This window comes from Nothobranchius furzeri, chromosome 12 (assembly GCF_043380555.1).
Source record: "Nothobranchius furzeri strain GRZ-AD chromosome 12, NfurGRZ-RIMD1, whole genome shotgun sequence".
In the NCBI taxonomy this organism is placed as follows: Eukaryota; Metazoa; Chordata; class Actinopteri; order Cyprinodontiformes; family Nothobranchiidae; genus Nothobranchius; species Nothobranchius furzeri.
In genome coordinates, this window is record NC_091752.1 from 44,587,625 (window position 1) to 44,612,310 (window position 24,686).

The 24,686-nt window shown below is 40.0% G+C and overlaps 2 protein-coding genes across 2 annotated transcripts in view; both read right to left on the reverse strand.

The window, feature by feature from the left end:
• Positions 1 to 231: 231 nt before the first annotated feature.
• LOC139062257 (putative leucine-rich repeat-containing protein DDB_G0290503) lies at positions 232 to 4,278 on the reverse strand. Its single transcript, XM_070543126.1, has one exon. The coding sequence runs from the start codon at positions 4,276 to 4,278 to the stop codon at positions 232 to 234; it is 4,047 nt and encodes a 1,348-aa protein (XP_070399227.1).
• Positions 4,279 to 8,736: 4,458 nt separating this feature from the next.
• Positions 8,737 to 24,686, reverse strand: part of bmpr1aa (bone morphogenetic protein receptor, type IAa) — a 69,515-nt gene continuing 53,565 nt past the window's right edge. The window contains exons 4-13 of the mRNA XM_015976647.3: positions 15,365 to 15,527; positions 14,994 to 15,096; positions 14,467 to 14,566; positions 14,297 to 14,384; positions 11,390 to 11,525; positions 10,872 to 11,064; positions 10,493 to 10,790; positions 10,180 to 10,355; positions 9,393 to 9,523; positions 8,737 to 9,284 (exon numbers count right to left, since the gene is read on the reverse strand). Of these exons, the coding sequence (XP_015832133.3) occupies positions 9,159 to 9,284; positions 9,393 to 9,523; positions 10,180 to 10,355; positions 10,493 to 10,790; positions 10,872 to 11,064; positions 11,390 to 11,525; positions 14,297 to 14,384; positions 14,467 to 14,566; positions 14,994 to 15,096; positions 15,365 to 15,527 (1,514 nt within the window). The 3' untranslated portion in view covers positions 8,737 to 9,158. The remainder of the gene's footprint in view (positions 9,285 to 9,392; positions 9,524 to 10,179; positions 10,356 to 10,492; positions 10,791 to 10,871; positions 11,065 to 11,389; positions 11,526 to 14,296; positions 14,385 to 14,466; positions 14,567 to 14,993; positions 15,097 to 15,364; positions 15,528 to 24,686) is intronic.

Genomic DNA, 24,686 nt, shown 5'->3' on the forward strand with positions numbered 1-24,686 from the left:
ATTTTTAAACATTTTCTAAATGCTTTTTTATATTTTTACATTTTTTGTTTTTGTGAAGCGCCGCGGGATTTTTATCTTCAGAGGCACAGTAATAGAAACTTAACATTCTTTTTCTTCTTCTTCTCAACATCTTCAGAACCAGCCTCCACCTTTTTCAAACAAGAAATTAACTCCTTCTCCTTTTCAATTTTCTTTGGAGAAGTGTCCATCTTTTTTGCTTCAGCCCCCAGTTCATTTGTAGATTTTGCGCTGTTGGCTTTCCTTGGGAGATGTTTCATTCCTTTGGCCACCATCGGAGCCTGGCAACAATCTGTCTTCAGTGATATCGTCAAGCCAACTAAATTCCTCCAACAATGAATCCAAGATCTCGTTGGTAGACTTTTTCTCAGATGAAATTAAGTCTTTCTCCTTTTCAGTTTTCTTTGGAGAAGTGTCCATCTTTTTTACTTCAGCCCCCAGTTCATTTGTAGATTTCGTGCTTTTGGCTTCCTTGGGAGATTTTTCATTCCTATGGCCACCATCGGAGCCTGGCAACAATCTGTTTTCAGTGATATCGTCAAGCCAACTAAATTCCTCCAACAATGAATCCAAGATCTCGTTGGTAGACTTTTTCTCAGATGAAATTAAGTCTTTCTCCTTTTCAGTTTTCGTTGGAGAAGTGTCCATCTTTTTTACTTCAGCCCCCAGTTCATTTGTAGATTTCGTGCTTTTGGCTTCCTTGGGAGATTTTTCATTCCTATGGCCACCATCGGAGCCTGGCAACAATCTGTTTTCAGTGATATCGTCAAGCCAACTAAATTCCTCCAACAATGAATCCAAGATCTCGTTGGTAGACTTTTTCTCAGATGAAATTAAATCTTTCTCCTTTTCAGTTTTCGTTGGAGAAGTGTCCATCTTTTTTACTTCAGCCCCCAGTTCATTTGTAGATTTTGTATATCTGTGTGCCCTGGGAGATTTTTCATTCCCAAAGCTCTTTTCAAATGCATCTGTAGGAACTGGTAGAACGTTTTGGGGGAGATCAGTATGTCTGCTTCTCACTGAAGGTAAAGGGGTTTTTCCTTGTTTGGGGTTGAACCTGGATGGTGGGTTTTGTTCACTTATTTTGCTGTTTTCAGATGTTTTAGCTTGATGTTTCTTAAACCATATGCCAGGTAAAAATAATTCAACATCCTTTTCAGTTTTCGTTGGAGAAGTGTCCATCTTATTTACTTCAGCCCCCAGTTCTTTTGAAGATTTCGTGCTTTTGGCTTCCTTGGGAGATGTTTCATTCCTAGAGCCACCATCGGAGCCTGGCAACAATCTGTCTTCAGTGATATCATCAGACCAACCAAATTCCTTCAACCATGAATCCAAGAACTCGTCATGAGACTTTTTCTCAGATGAAATAAACTCTTTCTCCTTTTCAATTTTATTTGGAGAAGCATCCATCTTTTTTACTTCAGCCCCCAGTTCATTTGTAGAATTCGTGCTTTTGGCTTCCTTGGGAGATTTTTCATTCCTATGGCCACCATCGGAGCCTGGCAACAATCTGTCTTCAGTGATATCGTCAAGCCAACTAAATTCCTCCAACAATGAATCCAAGATCTCGTTGGTAGACTTTTTCTCAGATGAAATTAAGTCTTTCTCCTTTTCAGTTTTCGTTGGAGAAGTGTCCATCTTTTTTACTTCAGCCCCCAGTTCATTTGTAGATTTCGTGCTTTTGGCTTCCTTGGGAGATGTTTCATTCCTAGAGCCACCATCGGAGCCTGGCAACAATCTGTCTTCAGTGATATCATCAGACCAACCAAATTCCTTCAACCATGAATCCAAGAACTCGTCATGAGACTTTTTCTCAGATGAAATAAACTCTTTCTCCTTTTCAATTTTATTTGGAGAAGTGTCCATCTTTTTTACTTCAGCCCCCAGTTCATTTGTAGATTTTGTATATCTGTGTGCCCTGGGAGATTTTTCATTCCCAAAGCTCTTTTCAAATTCATCTGTAGGAACTGGTAGAACGTTTTGGGGGAGATCAGTACGTCTGCTTCTCACTGAAGATAAAGGGGTTTTTCCTTGTTTGGGGTTGAACCTGGATGGTGGGCTTTGTTCACTTATTTTGCTGTTTTCAGATGTTTTGGCTTGATTTTTTGGAGACCATCTCTCAGGTAAAAATAAGTCAATATCCTTTTCAGTTTTCGTTGGAGAAGTGTCCATCTTTACCACCTCAGGCCCCAATTTTTTTGGTATTTTTGAGCAACTGTCTTCTTTGGGATATATTTCTTTGCAAAAGCTCTTTTGAACTTCATCATCAGAGTCTGAAGACCATGGGTCGGTAAACATTTCTTCATTCTTTGATGTTTTCTGAATCCCTGCATCATATTTAGGAGCCTTTTCCCCTGGCGAAAGCACTTCATTCTCCCCTCCATTCTTCTTTAGAGGCGCTTTTACCCTCTTCGGTTTGGAAGGCTGTGCCTTCAAAAATCTCTCTTCAAATTTTCCCTCAGAGCTTGACTTCCCATTATCGGCGCTGAGTTCACTGATTTGTTTCCTGAGCTCCTCACATTCATTCTGTTGCTTGTCGTTTATTCTCTGAAGCTGTTTTTGCTTGCCCTTGCTAATCAGGAGCTCTAGAGACAGTTCTTCCACCTTTTTCAGGAGTTCTTTGTCTGGCTCGAAATCTGGACTTTTTAAGTATTCCAGCTCATTCTCTGCAGTTTTAATTGCGTCCTTCAGCTGGCTAATTTCCTTGATATATTCTGTCATTCCTTCTTGTGAAGCCATTTCCAGCTCAATTAGTTCCGTGTTGTGCCTTTGTTTCATCTCCTCGAGCTGAATACGCAGCTCATCTATAACCTTATTACTGGACTCCAGCTCTTGTTCTGCCTTCCTTAGGGCGGCGGCTTTCGCTGTTAGTTTTTTGTGTAAATTCCTGCGAGAAACGAGGCCCTGCGAAGTGTTATTTATATAAACTTTGATTTGTTCTAAGGCTGTTGATATCTGATTACTGGCAGGTTCCTTCTTATTCAGTAAGATTCCTGCATTATCAGAAACAGTTTCTAAAAAACTCCAGATGTCTTTGTGAAGCTCCTTGTACTGCTCTTGTTTGTTTTCTAGCTTCACCTTTAATTTATCTAATTTTAACTGAAGTTCGGACGATTGAGAATCTTTTTTCAGCTTATTTTTATCATTAAGAGACTGATGTATCTCATTTCTTCCCTCCAAATCATTCTGCTTGATCTGTTGCCCCTGCAGACATATCGTTTTCTGCAAGTGAGACTCTTGAATGTTCATCTCTTTCTGCTTTTGGTAACTGTCCCTAAATGAGGAGACTATCTGCAATTTTTCGTTTATCTGTTTTAGCTCCTCAGAAATCTTCTCTGCACTCATTTTCTCACGTTCAGCCTTTTCAATGGTTTGAGAAAGCCTATTAATCTTTTCATTGCACATCGAGCGCGTTTCCTTCAGCTCATGAACCTCCTTTAGAAGCGCTGCCTCAGATGTCTGCAACTCTTCAATTGTTGATTTTAAAGAATTGCATTCCTCTTCTCTGTGGCTGTTTTCCAATTTTTTTCTCAGTTCCTGAATTAGTCTTTCATTCTCATCATTCTTTATGGTCAGGCCTTTAATTTCAGACTCTAAATCTATATTTCTCTCTTTTATATCACTCAGTTCTGATAAAGGCACATTGATTATGGTGTCGTTTTGTTTGGAAACACTCATGTCTTCACCTTCTTTCACCAGGTCCCTTAGTTTCGCCTCTAGGTGACTTATCGAGCTGGTCAAGGCGTCTGTCTTACCATGTATGGTTTTAATTTGACCTTTCCACCCATTGAACTCATTAAAGGCAGCCTGGAGACCAAAGATTTCATCTTTGTAGTGCCTCAGTTTGATTAAAATGTCGTTAAACAACGTGTTTTTTTCATCTGCTATAACATCGACTCGTTTCCAGTCACTGGTCTTTACAATTTCCAGCTCAGATTGCAGGATTTGAATGTTCTGAACAAGTTCGCTAATGTAGTTTCTGTCAGCTATGCGCATCGACTCACTTTCCATAAGCTGATTTTGAGAAGCCTGAAGCTGTTTTTCCAAATTAATACACTGTTGTCTCAGCTGGTATCCTTCAAGTGGAAGTCCTGTAGCCTTGCTAAAGTGCTCCTGTGTTTCTTCAAGTTTGCTTTTCAGTTTGTTATTTTCTTCTGTGAGAAGCGTAATTTGCTCGAGCCTTGATGGGTCATACGAGAGTTGCGCATATTTCTCAGCTCGCTGTCTCTGCTGTCTTGACATAACTGGTCCTTGAATCATCCTGAGATAAGAAATTAAATTCTGTAGTGGGAGTGAGAAAACACGTAACTTGTCACAAAGTCAGATGCTGTCTGATCGAATCCCTCAGCGAGGTGGGCAATACAGTGATGCAGCTAAGTGATGACGTCACTGGCCTTTGATGTGTCATACAAGCTAAGTTCCGTAAAGTAGTAGTAGTAGTAGTAGTACTATAGTGTAGAAGCAGGCACTTGCTTCTACCCCTTTTGCTTCTACCCCTTTAATTAATTAACTAATAATTTAATAATTAATTAATGAATTTAATAAACAAATAAATAAATAAATTAAAGGTGTAGCAATCGATGTTTCTGAAGAACCGCCCACTCAACGTTCTTTAAAATGCGCATGCGCACACCTCTACCAGTCCGTGGAGCGTACTCGTGCACGCTCTGTTTCCAAGCAACTGCCATAAATCGACTCGCTGCCAAAAAATGATTAGCCACCGCGGGATCGCGCACGGTTAGGTAATGCATTTCTAGACGAAATTCCCCAGGATTTCGCCCTAAAACTCAGCATATCTAGCAATATGGACAGCCAGAAAGCAGAGATAACCTCTTCCGGTACTTAAACAGATGTTTATCGCGGATATTAGTTTTTCCAGTTCGGAAGTTGTTTTAAGTGTTGCTATTTGTCTTAAACGTTCACAATGAGGATATATTAATCCTTTTTGCAATATTTGCGATTGAAAGATGGTTTGTGGTAAGAACTGGCTATCTTTATGTTACAGCCTTGATACTAAAAAATAAATAAACAATGTAAAATTGCACCCTGTATTGAATGTAAATAAACAATTCTCCAGCGATTTGATTTTTTCCCTTCCTTCCTTTTAGTCCACTTGACATGGAGCCACAGTTAACTAGTTTGGAGCACATTTTTACTTGAAAAATAGTATTTAAACTGATCAAGCTTTGGCTTTATTGACACTGTGTAGGTTACCATCTATACATTACTTTGCTCTATTTAAAATTAACAAGATAAAAGCACTTCAGCACATAAAATTAAGATTGTCACTTGCCAAATAGAGACTACACCCTCCTGTTTACCTATAAGAAACGCCTCAAAATAGCTTTAAATTCTTTATTGATGATTTAATTGTAGACAACTAAAATGGCATTTTACTTGCCAAAAAGTGATTGAATCGCTCAGATTTTCATGGAAGCTAAAATTGACCAAATAAGGGTTTTATGTATTATCTGTTGATGTTACTGTACTCATAATGTCTACTGTATCATCATAAACACCCCAAAAATGGCAACAAAAAAAAAGATAATTTCCCTTGCCAATAATTGATTACAGTGTCCTGGTCACGGGTAAAGGGTTAAATTGACCTAAATATTACTTTATTTATTATCTCTTGATGTTATTAGTGCCATCACAGGATGCTGGGTCTCCTCCTCATTCATAAACACCCCAAAAATGGCAACAAATGATCATTTCCCTTGCCAAAAAATGACCACAGAGTCCAGGAGGCTGGTGGAATGCTGGATCTCAGATTCAGCACCTTGTTTGCAAAAAGTGGAGAAATCTGTTACAGTCATCAGCTGAAGATAGCCGAGCCTGCTGAAGAAACTATGCTGGAGATGGTATCAAACAAAACCTTAGGATTATTCTTATTTTGACATATGAGGTTGCTGAAGAAAGGATACCTGACATTTTCTACAGCTTTGTTGTATGACTCGAGAAGTTCTTTAAAATATTTGCGATGAACAACTAGACCTGTCCTCTTCCACTGTCATTCTGCTTTTCTATAGGAGCATCTAAGTTCAAGAATCTGGTTGTTCAGCCAGGGTGAACTGGAGGCACTGGAACTGCGGTTGGTTTTATAAGGGGTGACCTGATCTAGAATTTTGAGGCAGTGATCATTAAATGAGTTGGTAAGGAGCTCTACGTCATCAGAGGAAGGAGGTACAAAGTCAAAGAGGGAGGAGAAATTTAAAATGGTAGAATTGCAGATAATATGTTGTTGCTTGGCAGAGACTGGTAAAAGAGATTCAGAATTTAGGTTAATATGAAAGGAAACTGACTTATGGTCACTGAACACAACATCATTTATCTGCAGCTTATCAACAAGAAGTCCGTAAGAAAAGACCAGATCCAGGGTGTGGCCTGCTCTGTGAGTGGGACCAGACACGTGTTTAGGAACTCCCTAGTGGAGCTGTTAGATAGATTCTCAGCGTGGATGTTGAAATCTCCAACAATGATTATCCTGTCTAGTTTAATAGTTGAAGATAGGAGATCCTGAAAGTCAGACAGGAAGGATGAAGTAGATCGAACTGAAGGATCATTCCTGGAATCTGGACAGCTTTGATGTTCACCGTCATGCTCCTTGTCACAATAACATATATCCTTATCCTTCTCCTCTATCCCTGACATAGTGCGCCTTCTTCAGAGGCTCCTCTGACACACTGATCCACCTCCACACCACATTCACTTACCATCTTTACCCAGCGCTTGGTGTAACTCTCGATTCTTCTGTGTTTCTGTGCTGAGTTTGTCTCTTCCACTCAGATTGATGCTTTCAGTGTTTCTTCCTAAAACTTCTTCCTCTGCCTTCAAAGAGGGAAGCTGTGATTATTCCGGGATCCATGTTATTCCAGTGAGGAGTTGCTGATAATCGTCTAGAGTCCTCTCACTCCCACTTCCTGCTGGAATCACTTCAACCTGATTCTGAAATGTTACTAAATGCTCTTGAACGCTCACAGAGGAATGACATTTACAAGCCTTTACTGTATAAAACATTTAGTTTGGGTTCAAAGGTCATCCCAGACAAAAATACTGTCAAATATTCTGATGAAATTGTTTTATTTGAACTTTAGCTTTTAGTCTAGTATAAACAGACACTTTTGATGTTCTGATCTGATAGGTTTGAATTTTTGTTTCTCTTTTGACTTTGCAACTTGATGCTGTTCCCTTTTCTTCTCTTTTTTGACTAACCTTGTGTAACAAACGTTTTAAATCAGTTCAAACGGTAAAGTTTGAACTGATTTAAAACCTTTGTTATATTTACAGTACATTATGAGTTTAAACTAATCTTTAATATATGAGAAGTTGAAATGAACCTAAACTAAGGATGATGAAGCTGTTCTCTCTTCCTGGTTGGCTGCATGGAGGAACTCTGATGTAGATTTTCAATCGGTTCATCAGAATGATCTCGGACAATGAGACACACTAAAGAGAGGTGGTTCATGATCTCACAGAACGGTGTTCACTCAGCAACCTGGTCTCGATTACCAACAAAACCAAGGCGGTTATAGTGGACTACAGGAGGTCCAGGAAGAGGGAACCCCCTTTTTTATAATTGTTTATTTACTCTATAGTGTAGCCGGGAGACACCAAACACAATTTCGTTATGCGTATGACAATAAAGTTCAATTCAAATGTTTTTTCAAAGATTCATGTTAAATTTAGCAGAAACGGATCCGAAACTGCCTCAGAGATCAGAGTTGGATTGGAGATGGTTCTGGTTCCTGGTACCAGGTCTGTTCAGCAGCAAAATACGACAAATGAAAGAACGTGGAATAGGCAAGCCCAGCGTTTACGAAAAGTTCACTCGTAAAAGTGCAGTACCTTTATGTTTTATATGTATGCAAACTTAAAAGCCACAACACACTAACAAATTTTGTCGTTTTTGAACCACAAGGGCCACCATACTGATGAACAAGCAAAAGTGTTCTAATAAAACTATTATTTTGTTCTGATCCGTATGTCAAAACTTTGGATGTTGAGAATGAAAGAGCCAACACGGACACATTTGTTTACTAAAATAAGGTTAATATTTATTTAAAAATTGGTAACTTGGACAGACGGAATACGAGTTTTTCATTTCCTTGGTAAATTCATAAGGCACCAAACCAGATGCTGTACAAACAAAACTTTTAACATTTATCATTAGATTTTTCCTACTCAGGGCACTTTCCTTCCTTATAGAGACGTGTGCACATGCACACAGAGCCACAGCAAGCACTGCGTCCTGCTAAACTTTTCACTTTAGAGGTTAGCTTAGCACAATGACTGGTAGCAAAGGGGAACTGCTAGCCTGACTGCGCTGAACAGCTTTACTTCTGTTGGCATATCAAGTCCAACACATGGAGTGTTTAATAGGTGAACAGGGCTGTAACTGTAAGTGTGCTGAACCAGGCTAAATGATCAACTAGTCCTGATGTGTTAGCACCTTTGTGGTGATGAAACTGCAGGTGATGGTGAAGGAGCAGCAGCTGCTAACTATACTGTAGGTAATTTAACCCACTTTAGTTTGTCTGCTGGTTTTAATTCAAATCTCACATCTTAAATAGAAGCATCGCAGTTCAACGCTTAAGAGCCCGCAACCATATATGATTAACTAGAAGGGTGGGCGGGGCTTTATAAGGAACCCCACCCCTACACGTACCACTTGATCTGAGACACATGGACAGGAAATGAACAGACTGTAACAGGACGGAGGACGTCTCCTGTTGGAGTCAGCTGGACTCCAGAGATCTCAGGTAGAACATTTATTTACACGTTCAGGTCACATGTTCTCAGAGTACCTTAGAAAGTTCCTACTGAAGATGGAGATTGGTTCCTTTACGGCTCAGTCCTGAAGAGGAAAAACAAAATGTGTCTGTTCCTCTCATCTCAGTAAGAAGATTTGTTATCGTCTCGTTTGGCTTTCATAGAAAGCATCACGCCTGGCTGTCTCACTCCCAATGAGGAAGACAAAAAAAAAAAAAAAAAAGAGAAGGAGGTACACAGTTCAACTCTGAGGAAGGCCCTGTTTTATCTCCCAGTTTCTCCTCGAGATGAAAGAGGCAGCATGGCAGAACCTATCCAGTCTGATCCGGTCCGGGTGGAGCGACTCAAGTAAGTCTGGAAGGGAAGGACGGTCAGATTTTGATGTCCTGGGACTCCACCATCTTGGCAAGCGTCTTCTTCACTCTGAGGATTGTAAGGCGGGAGGCGGGGTTATGGGCCCAGCACTCTGACATCAGCTTCAGCATGGCTCGAAGGCACTGTGGAAACAACAGAAATTAATGAAACTGGTTTGGTCCTCTGACAGTCACTGAAGGCAACATCTAGGTGACTCATTGGGATTCATTCCATCTACAGAGGAGTCTCACCTCATCGCTGTTCCAGCGATTGGACACAGTAGGCCGAAGTCCTTTAACACAAACCACCTCCAACATGTCCTCATAGGAGGGGTCAGAGGGCACCATGTCATAATACGGCAGCTGGTAGTCCTCCACAATACCTGAGCAGAGAGAAAGCAGGCTCACTCAGCTGATACACAGAAGACCAAATATGTACAAGGAAGTCGGGGGTTTCCGAGCCCGTTGGCTCTGCCGATGAGACAGGACGTAGATGTGAGACAGAATTATGTGTATGAAAGACAGGTGTTAGAAGTAACCAACCCAGGGTCAAGTGTCCAGAGCCATGAGCAGTGCTCAGGGGAGCTGGTGGTGAGGTCTGCTAGGATGTATGATGGCAATGAAATACAAGCCAGAGCGGAACATTTACATTTTTTATCAAGAGTGACCAAAATGGACAGAACATCCATTTTCAGTGTTTTTTTAAAATGTTGTTGTTGTTAATCTGTGTACCTAATGTTCCATTTTAGTAATGGTCTGAATGAGTAAGGCATGGTGGTGCAGTGCCCCCCCAAAAAAAACAAAAAAACAAAAGAGAATAATATAAAAACCTTGAACTTTGGTATCAGTGTTCAGAACTTTGGGCAACCTCGACTGGCATGTTTCAAAGTGATTTTTAGGTCAATAAAATAAAAATAAATATAAGGTATGCTCTGTGAAAAGCACAGTTGTGTGTGTGTGTGTGTGTGTGTGTGTGTGTGTGTGTGTGTGTGTGTGTGTGTGTGTGTGTGTGTGTGTGTGTGTGTGTGTGTGTGTGTACCTCCGGTGATGCAGCGCCTGGTCATCTCCCAGACAACAAGGCCATAGCTGTAGATGTCCGCCATGATGTATGCCTGGAAGTGGTTCTTGTTGAGGCTCTCATCCAGGACCTCAGGGGCCATGTAGCGCCTCGTCCCCACCCGGGTGCTCAGAGGGATGTCCACCTCGTTTGTGTCACTATGGCAAGCCGAAGAAGCTTTTATAATTTAGTAAGGACTGAAATACGTTTACAGCAGCTTAGTCTTTCATTCAAACACTACATCAGATTTGACACCTTTACAGGTTAGGATATCAGAGGAAAACAACAAAATCACCTGTTGTATTTGACGGCGAGACCGAGGTCGGCAATGCAGCAGGTGCCGTTCTTCTTCACCAGGATGTTCTTGGTCTTCAGGTCCCGGTGGGCGATGGCTGGCTTGCCCTGCGTGCCATAGATCTCTGTGTGCAGGTGGCAGAGGCCGCAGGCCACCGAGTAGGCCAGCCGCAGCAGAACCTGAACGTCCAGCGTGGTCAGCTTCAGGTAGTCGTACAGGGAGCCGCTCTCATGGTAGTCTGTGATGAGGAAGAGCTGCGTGGAGGCATCCGAACCTTTGATGTCTGCAGCGATGAACCCTGCAGGATGAAAGTTAACAGATGAGCATAAATGTCACAGTTGTCTGATCATCTGCTTTAGAACTGATGTGGCAAGACTACCAAGGATGTTCTCGTGTCTCATCAGAACTGTCTGGTAGATCTCTGTCTCACGGAACCAGCTGGCCTCTTCACGGGTGAAGAAGACTTTGACAGCTACCTTCTCGCCCCTCCACCGTCCCAACCACACCTCTCCATAGCGACCTTTCCCAATCTGACGAACCATCTGGATCTGCTTGGCAATGGTCCGCTGCACCTGAGAAGCACAGATAACACAGAATATCATGTCTTCATCCGCCACTGTTACTTCTGCATTTCCTCCTGATCGTCTTTTTCTCTTCTAAGCAGCTGTGATGCTTTTGTTTTACGTTTTCTTTATGTTTCCAGACTTTATAACGTGTGTTTTTTAATGCTTCAGTTTGAGTTAAGTAACTTTTTTGCTCTTGTTTAATTACACCAAGAATATAAACCCACTTTTTACTGCTGTATGACAAGGATTAGACTATATACATATCATATATTAGGTTTTATAACCAAGTTTTGCTAATATGGAGGAGATGAGCGTCTTGTTTTGTTCCTACCAGCAGGGGGAGCCCCGAACCGCTGCCAGAGCTCTGTGACTGATGAATGAGGTCTTTGAGTGACTCGCCATCTCTGATGAACACTTCCTGTTCTGTGTCTTTGGGATATCGTTCACGTTCAGTCTGCAGCTTGTACCTGTTAAAACACACACACACACACACACGCACACACACACACACGAGTAAGTCCTAAAAACATCTGCAGGAAATGTTTGGATCTGGTCTTTTTTCCTGATATGGGCATTTAGGTGTGTGTTTATGTATAATAAATATGAATAACGTTGGTTTTGAGGAGAATTATTAGATGATTTTAGTTCTGATTGTTGGTTTAATCATAAAATTATTTAATATCTGAAGAGTTCTAATCCTGGATTATTGGGGTTCTGATATCCATCTTTAATCAATCGAACATCTTCAATATTAAAATAAATGTAAATGATAAATGACCTGCACTTGTATAAGACCTTTCAGAGCCAGAGGACTCCAAAGCGCTTTGATCTACAGTGTATCATTCACCCAGTCACACCAACTTGGTCACTGGTACCCACAGAAGCCCTTTTTAAAGAAAAAGTAATAAAAATAAGACTTGCAGACTCCTGCTGACAATAAGCTCTAGACATGAAGCCGTCTCTTGGACGAGAGGTAAAACATCTTCAAGATAACAAGAAAAGTCCTGTTGTTTTCCTGACGTTGTTACCAGATGATATTACATATGTTCTTTTCCGGATTTGGTTAACTGGTGTGAAATGATGCTGTTGTTACACGATGTTACATGCTGTTGTTACACGATGTTACATGCTGTTGTTACACGATGTTACATGCTGTTGTTACATGATGTTACATGCTGTTGTTACATGATGTTACATGCTGTTGTTACACGATGTTACATGCTGTTGTTACATAATGTTACATGCTGTTGTTACATGATGTTACATGCTGTTGTTACAAGCTGTTGTTACACGCTGTTGTTACATGATGTTACATGCTGTTGTTACACGATGTTACATGCTGTTGTTACATAATGTTACATGCTGTTGTTACATGATGTTACATGCTGTTGTTACAAGCTGTTGTTACACGCTGTTGTTACATGATGTTACATGCTGTTGTTACACGATGTTACATGCTGTTGTTACATAATGTTACATGCTGTTGTTACATGATGTTACATGCTGTTGTTACAAGCTGTTACATGCTGTTGTTACATGATGTGGGTAAATGAGCATTGTATTCCTGCTAGTATAAAATAGTTGTTGATATCATCATTTTTAATTATGACTAGTAAAAAATAAAATCCAGATTAAGATTAATTATATTGCAGCCATGTAAAATAGGTATTACAAATAGGTGTGCTTGTTGATAAAATGTTAAAATGCCTTGCCATCGTGGGTCAGGTCTGCTTTCGCAGCCAAACATGGTCCATGCTTCAGCTCACACCATGAACGGGGAGGTGCTTTATTAAATAACTGGTGTTTCCATTTTAAGTGACAAAAAACGGAACACTGGTGTTACATTTAGCTCTGTTGCTGTTTACTGTGAAGCAATTTGTGTCAAAATCACTTTTGCGTCTGTGAACAATGCTATATAAATGGAAAAAAAAAAGATGTTGTAATGTTGTAATCTCATTTAATCTCTGATGCTGTAACCTGATGTTGGTCCCTGATGTTGTAACCTCATTTTAATCCCAGATTTTTGTCCCTAATGTTGTAACCCGATGTTGGTCCCTGATGCTGTAATCTCATTTTAATCCCTGATTGTGTAACCTGATGTTGGTCCCTGATGTTGTAACCTGATTTTAATCCCTGATGTATAAACTGATTTTGAACCCTGATGTATAAACTGATTTTAAACCCTGATGTTGGGTCCCGATGTTGTAACCTGATTTTAATCCCTGATGTCAGCCGTTGATGTTGTAACCTGATTTTAATCTATGATGTTGGTCCCTGATGTTGTAACCTGATTTTAATCCCTGATGTTATAAACTGATTTTAAACCCTGATGTTGGTCCCTGATGTTGTACCCTCATTTTAATCCCTGATGTTGTGACTTGATTTTAATCCCTAATGTTGTAACCCGATTTTGGTGCCTGATGTTGTCTAGTTCTAATCTTATAGTCTTTTGTCCGGTTGTGTTGTTACCTGATGTCATGACTGATGACTATGCTGTTAAAACCCGTTCTCACACAATCTCATCTCTTTTGTGTGGCTTTTTCATCAGCTTTTCTGATGCCACTAGGCTAAAGAAATTCCTTTGTTGAAAGGTGACGCGTCTCCTCCACTCATAACGTGACTTGGGATCAGTCATGTGACCCGCTGTGGCACATTAGGACATTAATACATATTTTGATATCAGTACCAACCAAATGTTTTTCCTTAAAGAGGTCCAGGGTTCTGGCACCCATCCCTAGGTGTCAGTCAACCTTTTTTATGGTCTGCTAAGTTTCTTCTCTGCTGGAGGTTGTGTTTACCGTTTGTATCACTGCTGTAGCGCGGGAGCTGACTACGTCACGTGTTCGGACTATTTTGACCCGAGGCTGCGCTGCGTTCGCAATTATTGATTCCGCCACATTTTATTTATGCTACGTTTAGTAAAAACGATAGTGGTTGACAAATGAAACTTAAAAGGACAAATACAGTACAGATTTACATATAGCACACATTTTAAGACCCAGTTGTGAAAATTACTTTTTGAAGACTTTATAAGTTCTTATTTTAAAATTCCTAAATTCCAGACCCAGCGGGAACCCTGCATCAGTTCCACGTCAACCAGATTTTTAACAGGGTTTAAGACAATCCTTGTGAATGTTTTTGCTATTGTGCATCCCTACGGAAAACATCTTCCCCAGATGTGAAAAGCCGTTTAGCATTTCTAGAGCTGCTTTCAACCCATTTCCAGGTGAGTTCTTACCTGCAGTAGAAGATGATGGTGACGCAGACCAGAGTGCAGCAGCAAATTGTCATGGAGATGAGGAAGGCTAGCCAATGGGAGCGATTCTCTGCAGAAACAAGCAAAATTGACTTAAACCTGCAGCTGTATTTTTACCTGAATCACTGCTCTCAGATCAGCTGACAGGTTACCGGTGCTAATCTGTGGCGGTAGGGTGGGCCTCAGGTCTCCGTTACAGAAATCTGTGTTACAGCACTCGATTGTCCTCCTGGTCTGAGCATTGGGAGAGTCCTGTCATCCAACCAGAGAGCAGAAAATAAACATCTGTGGACTCTTTTAACATCTCAGGTCAACCAGAGACGACATCCATCTATCATTACTGATTTATTGTAAAAACTGAAAAAAATAAAAAAATAAAAATTAAATAAAAAAGATAAATATGATATAAAGCACATTTTAAACAGAAACCATTTTCAAGAAACTTTTTGCAGCAAATCTTCACTTATTCCAGTTTCAAAACCAAGGTTAAAGAACCGTGTTACCGTTCAAAACCAACAGAATCCATTTATTAAAGGCAACAAGAGGCAAAAATATCAGCCAAAAAAATCTATCAAATGGCTCCAGCCTGCAGAGATCTGAAGCTCCTTTAGGTCTGAGCAGCATCTGACCTTGTGTTTGTGCAGGTGAACCCACCGAAGTGTGTGTGACATCAGCATACCTTGCACTGGAAGTGAGAGCCTTCATACTTCATGCAGCCGGAGGTGAGCTGGGAATCTCCGTTCTCGTCCTCCTCGATGATGGCGAAGCACTGACCGTTGGTCCTGAAGACACAAACGCACTAATGCACCGCTTTGAACCAGCAACCAGATTCATCTGAGACTTCATGGGGGGGACCAACAGCATCTCAGCCCCGAGTCATTTAGCTCAGAAATAACTTCCTGATATTTGTATTTGTCTGTGAAGCTAAAAACAAATCCAATCGCACACGTATGATGGATTTAACTGTTCTGCTTCTGTTTATGAATGACAGCAGTAAAGTGGAGAACACCCCATAATGCCCAACTGGGTTCAGATGGAGTGCCTACTCACTGGCAGGTGTTGTTGACGGCGTCGTCAGGACAGTGACCTGAGCAGTAGCAGCTGAGGAATCGGGGGAGGTCTTCAGGCGCGATGGTGGAGTCCTCGCCGGGACGCCGGGCCTCAGGTTTCTCACCAACCCCCTGCAGAACGTGGTCAGGGTTCTGACCCGCGGCTGCACGGATAAATGAGGAATCAGCACTGGATTTACAGCTGGTCACACAAACAGACCCACAGATTAAAGGTGATTTTATTTGATGTGGAACAGCTGCAGCTCAGTGAGTCGAGTCAGATTTATCAGAGGAGGTGAAACATTCCTCCTCTATCAGCTGATGACAGGCTGCATGGAGGCACAGAGGAGGAGTGCCATATATGGAGCATAAAGCCAGGGGTCAAAGGGCACACACATGCACCACAGTTCAAACCAGTATGAAGCCTAATCTGGTTATTTCTGATACTAAAAATGTAAAAACTGTACTTCGTAGTGCTGGTTGGTGATTTTCTCCAGACTAACGTTTCTGTAAATGTTTCCTTATTAAGGCTCTCCTCAGAGTAAACACACACACACACACACACACACACACACACACACACACACACACACACACACACACACACACACACACACACACACACACACACACACACACACACACACACACACACTCTCTCTCTCTCTCTCTCTCTCTATCTCTCCCTCTCTCTGAACTGCCCGGTCGTCTCTCAGCTTTCCCAGTTCCATCGTGTTTTCCTTCCAATTGAAGCGGACTAACTCACACCAGACAGAGGAACCAGACTTACGCTGAGCCCTGATTGGCTGAGAGCCTGTGAGTGACAGGAAGAAAGAGGGCCTGTGGAGTCTGGAAATATCTCCCTTGTGTGTCAACATGTGTAAGTAATTGCAGCGTTAGTCAGAGTGGAGACTGAGGTCTGGCAGAGCATGCTGGGTAATTCAGCCGGGAAGCTTTTTTTATCCCCCATGTGAGCAGCTGATGAGTCTGGGCCAGGAATTATTTCACTAAAAAACTTTACGAGAGCCAACACTGAGTCATCGTCTGCAAATAAAATCTTTTAAATAATGCCAAACTGACGTCCCATCAAAAACAATCCTCCTCAGCTGTTCCAAACGTTCCTTTATGAGTTTTAAAAGCCCGCTGAAGGGATCATGGATCATCTTCCCTTGTCTAAAGAAGAATCTTCCATCATTTAGTCTTCATGGATATTTCTGTTAATATTTGCAGGATTTCTCCTCAAATTCAGTTAGGGCTGAATGATTACTTGCATATACAATTAAATTGAGATGTGACAAAAGGAGATTTTCTACTCACAATGGCTGCTATTTGACTGGCAGCGAGTGGTTAGCACAACGCTAATATACATTGAAAAACCCATAGGGATGCTAATGCCAATATCGCCAATTACATTCTTACAATTTACGAATTAGGAACATGCCAAATGATTACATTTTGAGTCTAATAAAAAGTAAAAACTGCTATCAATCAAATAAGCACAGACAGATATTTTAGTAAAGCTAGAAAACTGTAAGAGACTTCAACTTCATAGAGTTTTGGCTTGCAGCTATGGATGTAACTGAACTATGGAAGCTCTGCATGGACTAGAAGTCAAAAACTCTAAACACAAAAGACTTAAATAAATGGGACACACTTCCTTCCTGCTAATAAATTTTTACAGTTGATGCTAATACCTATGCTCCTTCAAGGGATGCGCTCCTGGCTGCAAAGCATTGCACCTTCAAATGCAAATTTTTTCTTTTACTTGTGAGTGTTTATGTAGACAAATAAACTTGTTGATATGATATGCAGACAAATATGCAAATGCATAAACTTGTTTATATTCAGTACAAGTTACATAGATTTTTTTTGCTTCCATTAGTTAAAAAAAATGAGAAAAGCCCCTTGAGAAAATAATCATGAATTAAATCGCAATAGCAATATTGAAGAAAAAAAAAATCACAATTAGATTATTTTTCAAAATGGTTCAGCCTAGGGCTGGGCGATATGGCAAAAATAGAATATCACGATTTTTCCAATATTTTATCACGATTTTGATTTTATCACGATTTTTTATCCATGAATAGCATAACTTCAATTGCGTATTAAAGAAGAGAAACATTGAATAAATAAAGATTTATTCATATTAGGGATAATCAGCACAGTGCTAACACACTTATATTTTAAACTCACACCAGAGATGATAAAAGCCCTGAGAGAAACAATTACAAAAATCAGTTTTTCTCGTTTTTCAAGTAACTTAACATAAATTAAAATCGTAAACATATTTAAGTGCAAACATGTCAATTGCAAACGTATTGTGCAAACATTAACTTGTTCAAAATACTATGTAGCTCCCAGTTGCTCATGTAGTGGATAGTTAAGCTCAAATACGGCTCTGATGTGCGGCTGGACCAGAGATCGCTTGTGGTAGCAAAAAACTGCACATTCTGAATATTTTCTGCAACAAGTCTCTAAATAAAGTAAAATTTTCCAGTGCAGATTGGAGACAACCCATAGAAGCACTGATCTCATTTCAGAGAAAAATAGAACAGGTTAGATGCACCTAATAAATAAAATTACTAACAAACTCAGGATTCTTTCTTTGCTTCACTGTTCTGGTGCTGAGAATATCACTAATGCGGATGAAAGGAGATACACAGATAAATGCACCTCTTATTATTTGGAGACTACATTTACTGCAGCTGGCAGAGGCGGAGATTTTTTCTATTGATACACGGAGTTTACAGAATCATTTTAAATGTTAATAGGGGAAGACTGCAGGAGGGAGCGGTAAAATACAGGGGGTCCCAGCAAAAACAAGAAACTACGAGTCTGATGAAACCCGTTGGTTTTCCATCAGGCAGTCACGGGTCAGCTCCAGCGACCGAGTGACCGAGCTCAGTTTGCCATACAGTCCGGTACCGACACCGGCTCGGCAGGGGGTGAACGAGCCGAGGCGGCGTCGTGCTCTGCTTAAGAAGCGGTGTTATTTTCCTGCTTCAGAAGAAGCGTCCAACGTGTTTTTACGCTTTCTCCGAGACATGTCACGTCGCTAAGTTGTTAGCGCTGCGCGCTAAGGAAACCCTGCGTTCCTCTTCGGAACGTGTCGCTCAGCCGCGGCGAAGCCATGTTTGTTCACACACAAGTGAAAACAAGCGGGGCACTAATGCATTACTATGACTCACTCTGATTGGTTAAGGGTCAAACAAAGGCGTGTCATTCGCCTGGGGTAAGTTCCATTTTCATTCAGAGGCAGAAATTCAACAGCAGAGCTGTGAATCGTGATAAAACGGTCTCTCAAAAATGACAGACCGTCAGATGTGTAGATCGTAAAACGGTCTAAATCGTCATATCGCCCAGCCCTAGTTCAGCCCTAAATTCAATTCAAAACAATGAATATGAGCAGGTTGTTGATCCTTAAAGTGATAATGTTTATTGTCCCTGGCGACAGGAGGCAGTACATACGTAAATCACTGCAAGCAAGCAGTATTTTTGTGTTTGAATAAGACCTTACCAACGAATGGCCTTTAGGGTAAAAAACCCCTGGGAGTGCAACCTCCAGCAAAAAAACAAGCACATAAGACTCCCTATCATCACTGGCGATGAGTGAAGACGTAAACGTGTAAAACAAAATGTTTATTATTAGTGAAAGTTTTGTATCCATTAGTTACAAATCAGTAAATGTGCTCTGTCCTCAAGGGCATCCGTGGCAGGAAACATGGCATCCAATATGGCGCTGCCCAGAGACTTAAGCCCTATCTCAATACTCACTGTGGTTTTCAGCAAAATGCACTTAAGAGAAAGTGTGCTGTAAGGCTTCGAGTGCGTAGTACACAAGTGTGCAAATAATTGCCTAATTGAGACGGGGAGATTTGCGTCATTGACATCAAAGCATGCCGGGATGCTGGTCACTGTGATACTTAAAACAAAACTTTATTAACAACTTTCAAACAAACAACCAAACAATTATTAGAAATAAATTTACATTCATTGCTGCATTGTCTAAAACATTCAGAGCATCAACTAATTGTCCTAAAATGAACTACTTTTATTAGAAAATACATATTTTCAGAAAAAGAACATGAGCCGTTTCTCCCGTAGCATTGCATTGTGGGTAATACCCATCACCCAAGTCTGCATCCCGCCAGCCTCTTTACCGCTTGTGTTGCTATAAGCTAACCGGAAGAATGCCGACATGAAAAGGGGCATGCTGCCACCTATTGTACCGGAGTGGAACAAACTTTATTTGAGAGGATAGTTTTCTAATGCGCATGTAAACTAGGATAAAGACTACCAGCTTATTATAATAAGATCGATTTGGATCGACTCAGATGTCGGTCGTGCGCATGTAACTGCACCAACTCACTGTATATGCACTGCAGATGCACATGAATGTTTATCCAGGGCAGAGATCTTGTATCCTCAGGAAACAACCGATCATATCCCTGTCTACATTGAGTTAAACTGTGAAACACTGACGGTGCTGCTCCAACCCGAGAGTGCGTCTATACAGAAGCTGACTTGGACTAAAGTAACAGACAAGGGTATTAGGAATTGCAACTTACTATCAGATGGAAGCTCGACTACGGTTAGCATGCATAAAGAAACTGTATACTTTAAAGATGTCTACTGTAAACTTATGGAACACAAGACAGAAGCTATGCACTCTGTACCAGAATATTGTGGACTGCTTGAATAACCACAGAAGATTTCTGTACTAAAAAGTAACAGCACAATCTGAGCCGCTACTAGGGTGGACTGAACATGCCTCAGCATTGCACACTGAGTCCAGACTACCTTATGAAGACTGGGTTGCTGATGGCAAACCAAGGTCTCGGATGATGCTGGAAAGAAAAGAGGGCTGCTAACCTAAATTTAAGAATGCAATTTGCTACAATAAAAGGAATGAGCAAACAATGCGGGAAAATTCCCTAGCAAACAAACTTCAGAATAATAAAGCCTTGGAGGTCTGGAAGAACTTATTGCTTATGACTTTTATTTATGAGTCAAATTTGGCAGTGGTAATATGAAAATGAAATATCATTTCTGCTACTGCATAATAATATTATTTTTGTAACACATACACTTCCATAGGCAGCAACTCCCCACGTCATCATGACACCTGTTTCTAAGACAGACAATTACCCAATAATACTATCAAATGAGGTGGAATGAATGCTGCAAAATTCACGCAACGCCATGTCTGCATGGCGCGTTCATAAGACACACTGTTGCTGTAATTTTATGCCCATTTGCCGGCACGGTGTGTCTTGTAAAAAGGACTTTACATGAATTACAGTAAATAGCTGAATCAATCCAGAATACATTACTTTAAGTAACTCTCATAAAGCCAAGCATTATACTACAGCCAAACAGTTACTGGAGCAGAGCGATCCTGGCTGAAGGCTACTAACAAGGTACAATCTGACAGGACTGCACTGGTGCATTATGGGACACACCGGGCAGTAACAGAAAGAATAAATGAATGATGCCAGAATATGTAACAAAATCAACCTAATAGAATAAACCGGACTTCTTTGGACAAAAACTAAAATAAACAAATGAGACGTAATCCCAGAAAAAAACGACTGTTTTAACCCTGAGTCTTGCCTGCAGGTACTAGTTTGTTTTAACCTGAGAAGCAAAATGGAAATACAACCTTTTAGATGTGAACATAAACTCTTAATTCACAGAAGAAGCCAACCTGGGACAAAACCCTAACTGTATGTGACTCCTCCTCCTATCTGCCGTCCACTTTTACAACCCAATAAAGCACCTCCATCCTGAAGCAATGTTTACAGGACTGACACAGCGTTACTATAGAGACAGCTGAAAGCTTCTTTGTGAGGTGATTAACAACCTCGTTAAAAATCTAGAAGCAACAAACAGAACTGAGCAGCCGGATGAGACGAGATGTTCCCGTTTAGTTTCACAAGGATCGCTGCTAAGCTGGAGAAACGATTCAGAAATATGAAACACTTTTTGGTATGTTTTGATTTGATGTAAATAATAAATATGTTTAATTGGACTTTAAATATGCATTGTTAAGCACAGATGGAGTCTTGGCCCCTGATCTTACAAAAATAAATAAACACAGCTTCAAAGAGGGAATTTGTCTCCAGAGGGAAAGAAGGATATTTCCGGAGAACAATGGCTGTTTGGAGCGTTTAGCGCCGCTGACAGCTTGTACTGTGCCATGCAGGAAATGGTTTATGGGCTGAGAGGAAGTGAGAGCGGCAACAATCAGTTCAACAGCTTCCTGCTGGGAGGAGTGGCGAGCAGACGACAGGGAGAGCTTCTGAGAGCTGGAAAGCTGGTTAATCAGACATTTAAACAGCATGAACCAAGTAAAGCATTCGAAATCCTTTTAGCAAAAATACTCGAATTATAAATTAAAAACTGTCCAATTAGAAAACAGAAGCAATAACAAAATACCAAGCCATGGATGACAAAGGGGCTGCAAAATTCCCGTAAAAAGCAGAATACACTATCATGGTATTTGCAGGGGTCTCAAAATCAAATTCAAGACTTTTAAGACTTTTTAAGATCCCGCGGATGCACGGACTATACAATATTCATACAACTAGAATAAAAGAGGCTGAAAACCGATACAAGAAATATAAAAACAAACTAACTAGCACAATGAGAAAAAATAAAAAGGATTACTTTGACTAATTATTACAACAGAACAAAAACAATACTCAAGGAAGATGGAAAACATTAAAAAGCATTTTTATTAATAACGATGGGAAAAAAGTTGACCAGTGAAAATGTAACTCTCATTAATAACCATGGAGAAATTGCAAATGCACTAAATGATTATTTTGTAAATATTGGGACCAGTCTAGCAAATAAAACAGAAAAACCTAAAGTTAAAATGGAGGTTATCGAACACATTACTGCGAACAAAAATACTATGTTTATTAAGGACATTGATGAAAATGAAATCATTTCATTGTCAAAAAATATAAAGACAAAAGGCCAAAGATTCTGAGTGTTTTGACATGTCATTGATAAAAAACATATCAGAATGTATAGCACAACTTTTTGCATACATTTGTAACCAAATATTTAAAACAGGCCTTTTCCCCAGTAAAATAAAAATAACTAAAGTTATACCAATATTAAAGTCAGGTGGTCACCCAATTACTGGCCAATCTAGCTGTTATCCCAGTTCTCCAAAATAACGGAAACAAACATTTGTAAGCAGATTGGATCGTTTCATAGAAAATATAATCTACTAAGTGAGCACCAGTATGGATTTAGAACAAAAACATCAACGGCAATGGCAACTATTAGCATGGTAGAGGGAATATCTAAAACAGTCGATAATAAATATCTAAAATAGATCTTAAGAAGGCATTAGACGCAATAGATCACAATATCCTGCAAACCAAATTATATAAATGTGGCATAAGAGGAACAGCACATAACTGGTGAAAAAGTTACCTAACAGACAGAAAATAATACACAGAAATCCACAATGTAAAATCAACAAGTTATTTACACTTTACATCAATGACATCACTAAAGTAACCAATAAACTGAATTACATTCTCTTTGCAGATGATACAAATGTGTATATTACTGGGAAAGACCTGGGACAGCTTCTAAACACGGTTGGAAAAGAACTAGAAAAACTAAAGACCTGGTTAGATAGCAATAAATTATCATTAAATCCAAGTAAAACTCAATACTCTATATTTGGAAACCAAAAACAAGAGTCTTACAAATTTAATAATAAATGGAGAAGAAATTAAAGAGTAAATGAAAACACATTTCTGGATGTTACAACAGATCAGAGGCTGAGCTGGAAACTGCACACAGAAAATGTTAAAACTAAAATGTCTAAAACTGTTGCAGTACTAAATCAAACTAAATATATCTTAAATGGGAAATCTTTACTACTCTTATACCAAACATTAGTACTTCCACACATGATGTACTGGAGGTCTGGGGAAATACTTAAAAAACTCACACAAAACCCATGTTTTTATTACAGAAAAGACCAATAAGAATAATAACTCTGAGTACCACACACCAACGCACCCCCTTTCTGTAAAACTAAATATACTCATTTACAGACCTGGTCAATTTACAAAAAGCACAAGCACTTTTTAAAGTTTATAATAAAATAATTCCAGATTGTGTTCAGAAGCGGTTCCAGGTCAAAATGACACAGTATGAACTAAGAGGGGAAGGACAATATGTAAAACATAAAGTCACAACAAATGTTAGGAGTCAGAGTTGTTCAGTAGAAGGAGTAAAATTACGGAATAACTCAAAATCAGGGCACGCAACACAGTTAAATCTTTTAAAAAAATGAACATCAAAAAGATGATGTCTAATTACTATGACTGTATGTGATCCTGTGTATTTCAGAGATGTGAATGAAAATGTCATGTTTTAAATACACTTAAAAGTATTTATATTCATAGAAAACATCTGTTTATATGAATATTATTCATTGACTTATGTTAAGATTACAGTTTTTTGTGAGGCAGATTTATTTTTGTTGTCGTTCATTATTACTATTATTTGTGTTTTTACTATTATTATTATTATTATTACAATTTAAAATTTTGTATTCATTTTTGCTATCATTCTATGTATAAAACTGATTGTGTAAATAGGGTGCTTCTACATTTGCATCCCGCCCTTTAATCACCCAGCCAGCAGAGAAAAGTGATGGGTAAAAAATGCAATGTTGATAACAATTACAATAACTAATGACATGTTCCACCATGTAGTGTAAGTAGGGTTGTCACGGTAACCGGTGTAGCGGTATACCCCGGTAAAAAGTTGACAATAATAATAACCGTCTTGTTTTTAAAAAAACTATTATCTGGGTGGGTTTACCGTGGCTGCGGTGTAGGCGCGGTGACCCTTACCAGCCACCGTATCATCTGCTGAAGTTGCCGGTGGCACATGCGTGCTTTGTTGTTTACAACCAAAACTTTCTTGAAGCTAAAGCTGAAATAATGGCCAAAGGAGGAGACGGCAGCGCTCAGGACATTTTTATCCCTCAAAGAAGACAAAGTGGGAAGTACGGGCATTTTTTAGATATTTGAAGAATGCCGAGGGACAGTTGATAGAAGACGGCTATCCTGTTTGCAGCACGTGCAGAAAAAGTGTCTGTGAAAGGCAGCAACGCTTCAAATCTCATGACACATCTGCGTGACCATCACCCACAACAGTCAACGCAAGGCAAGCTAACGTTAGCGTTTTAGCTCAAATGCGTGCTCCGAGGATTTGGGTTGAGGGAGAATGCAACGAGTCGCTATATAAAGCAGCCGCAGCGCCGCTACCTGCATATAAAC

Coding starts and splice junctions, on each gene's coding strand:
- LOC139062257 (XM_070543126.1), bottom strand. CDS start 4,278: ATGATTCAAGGACCAGTTATGTCAAGACAGCAGAGACAGCGAGCTGAG.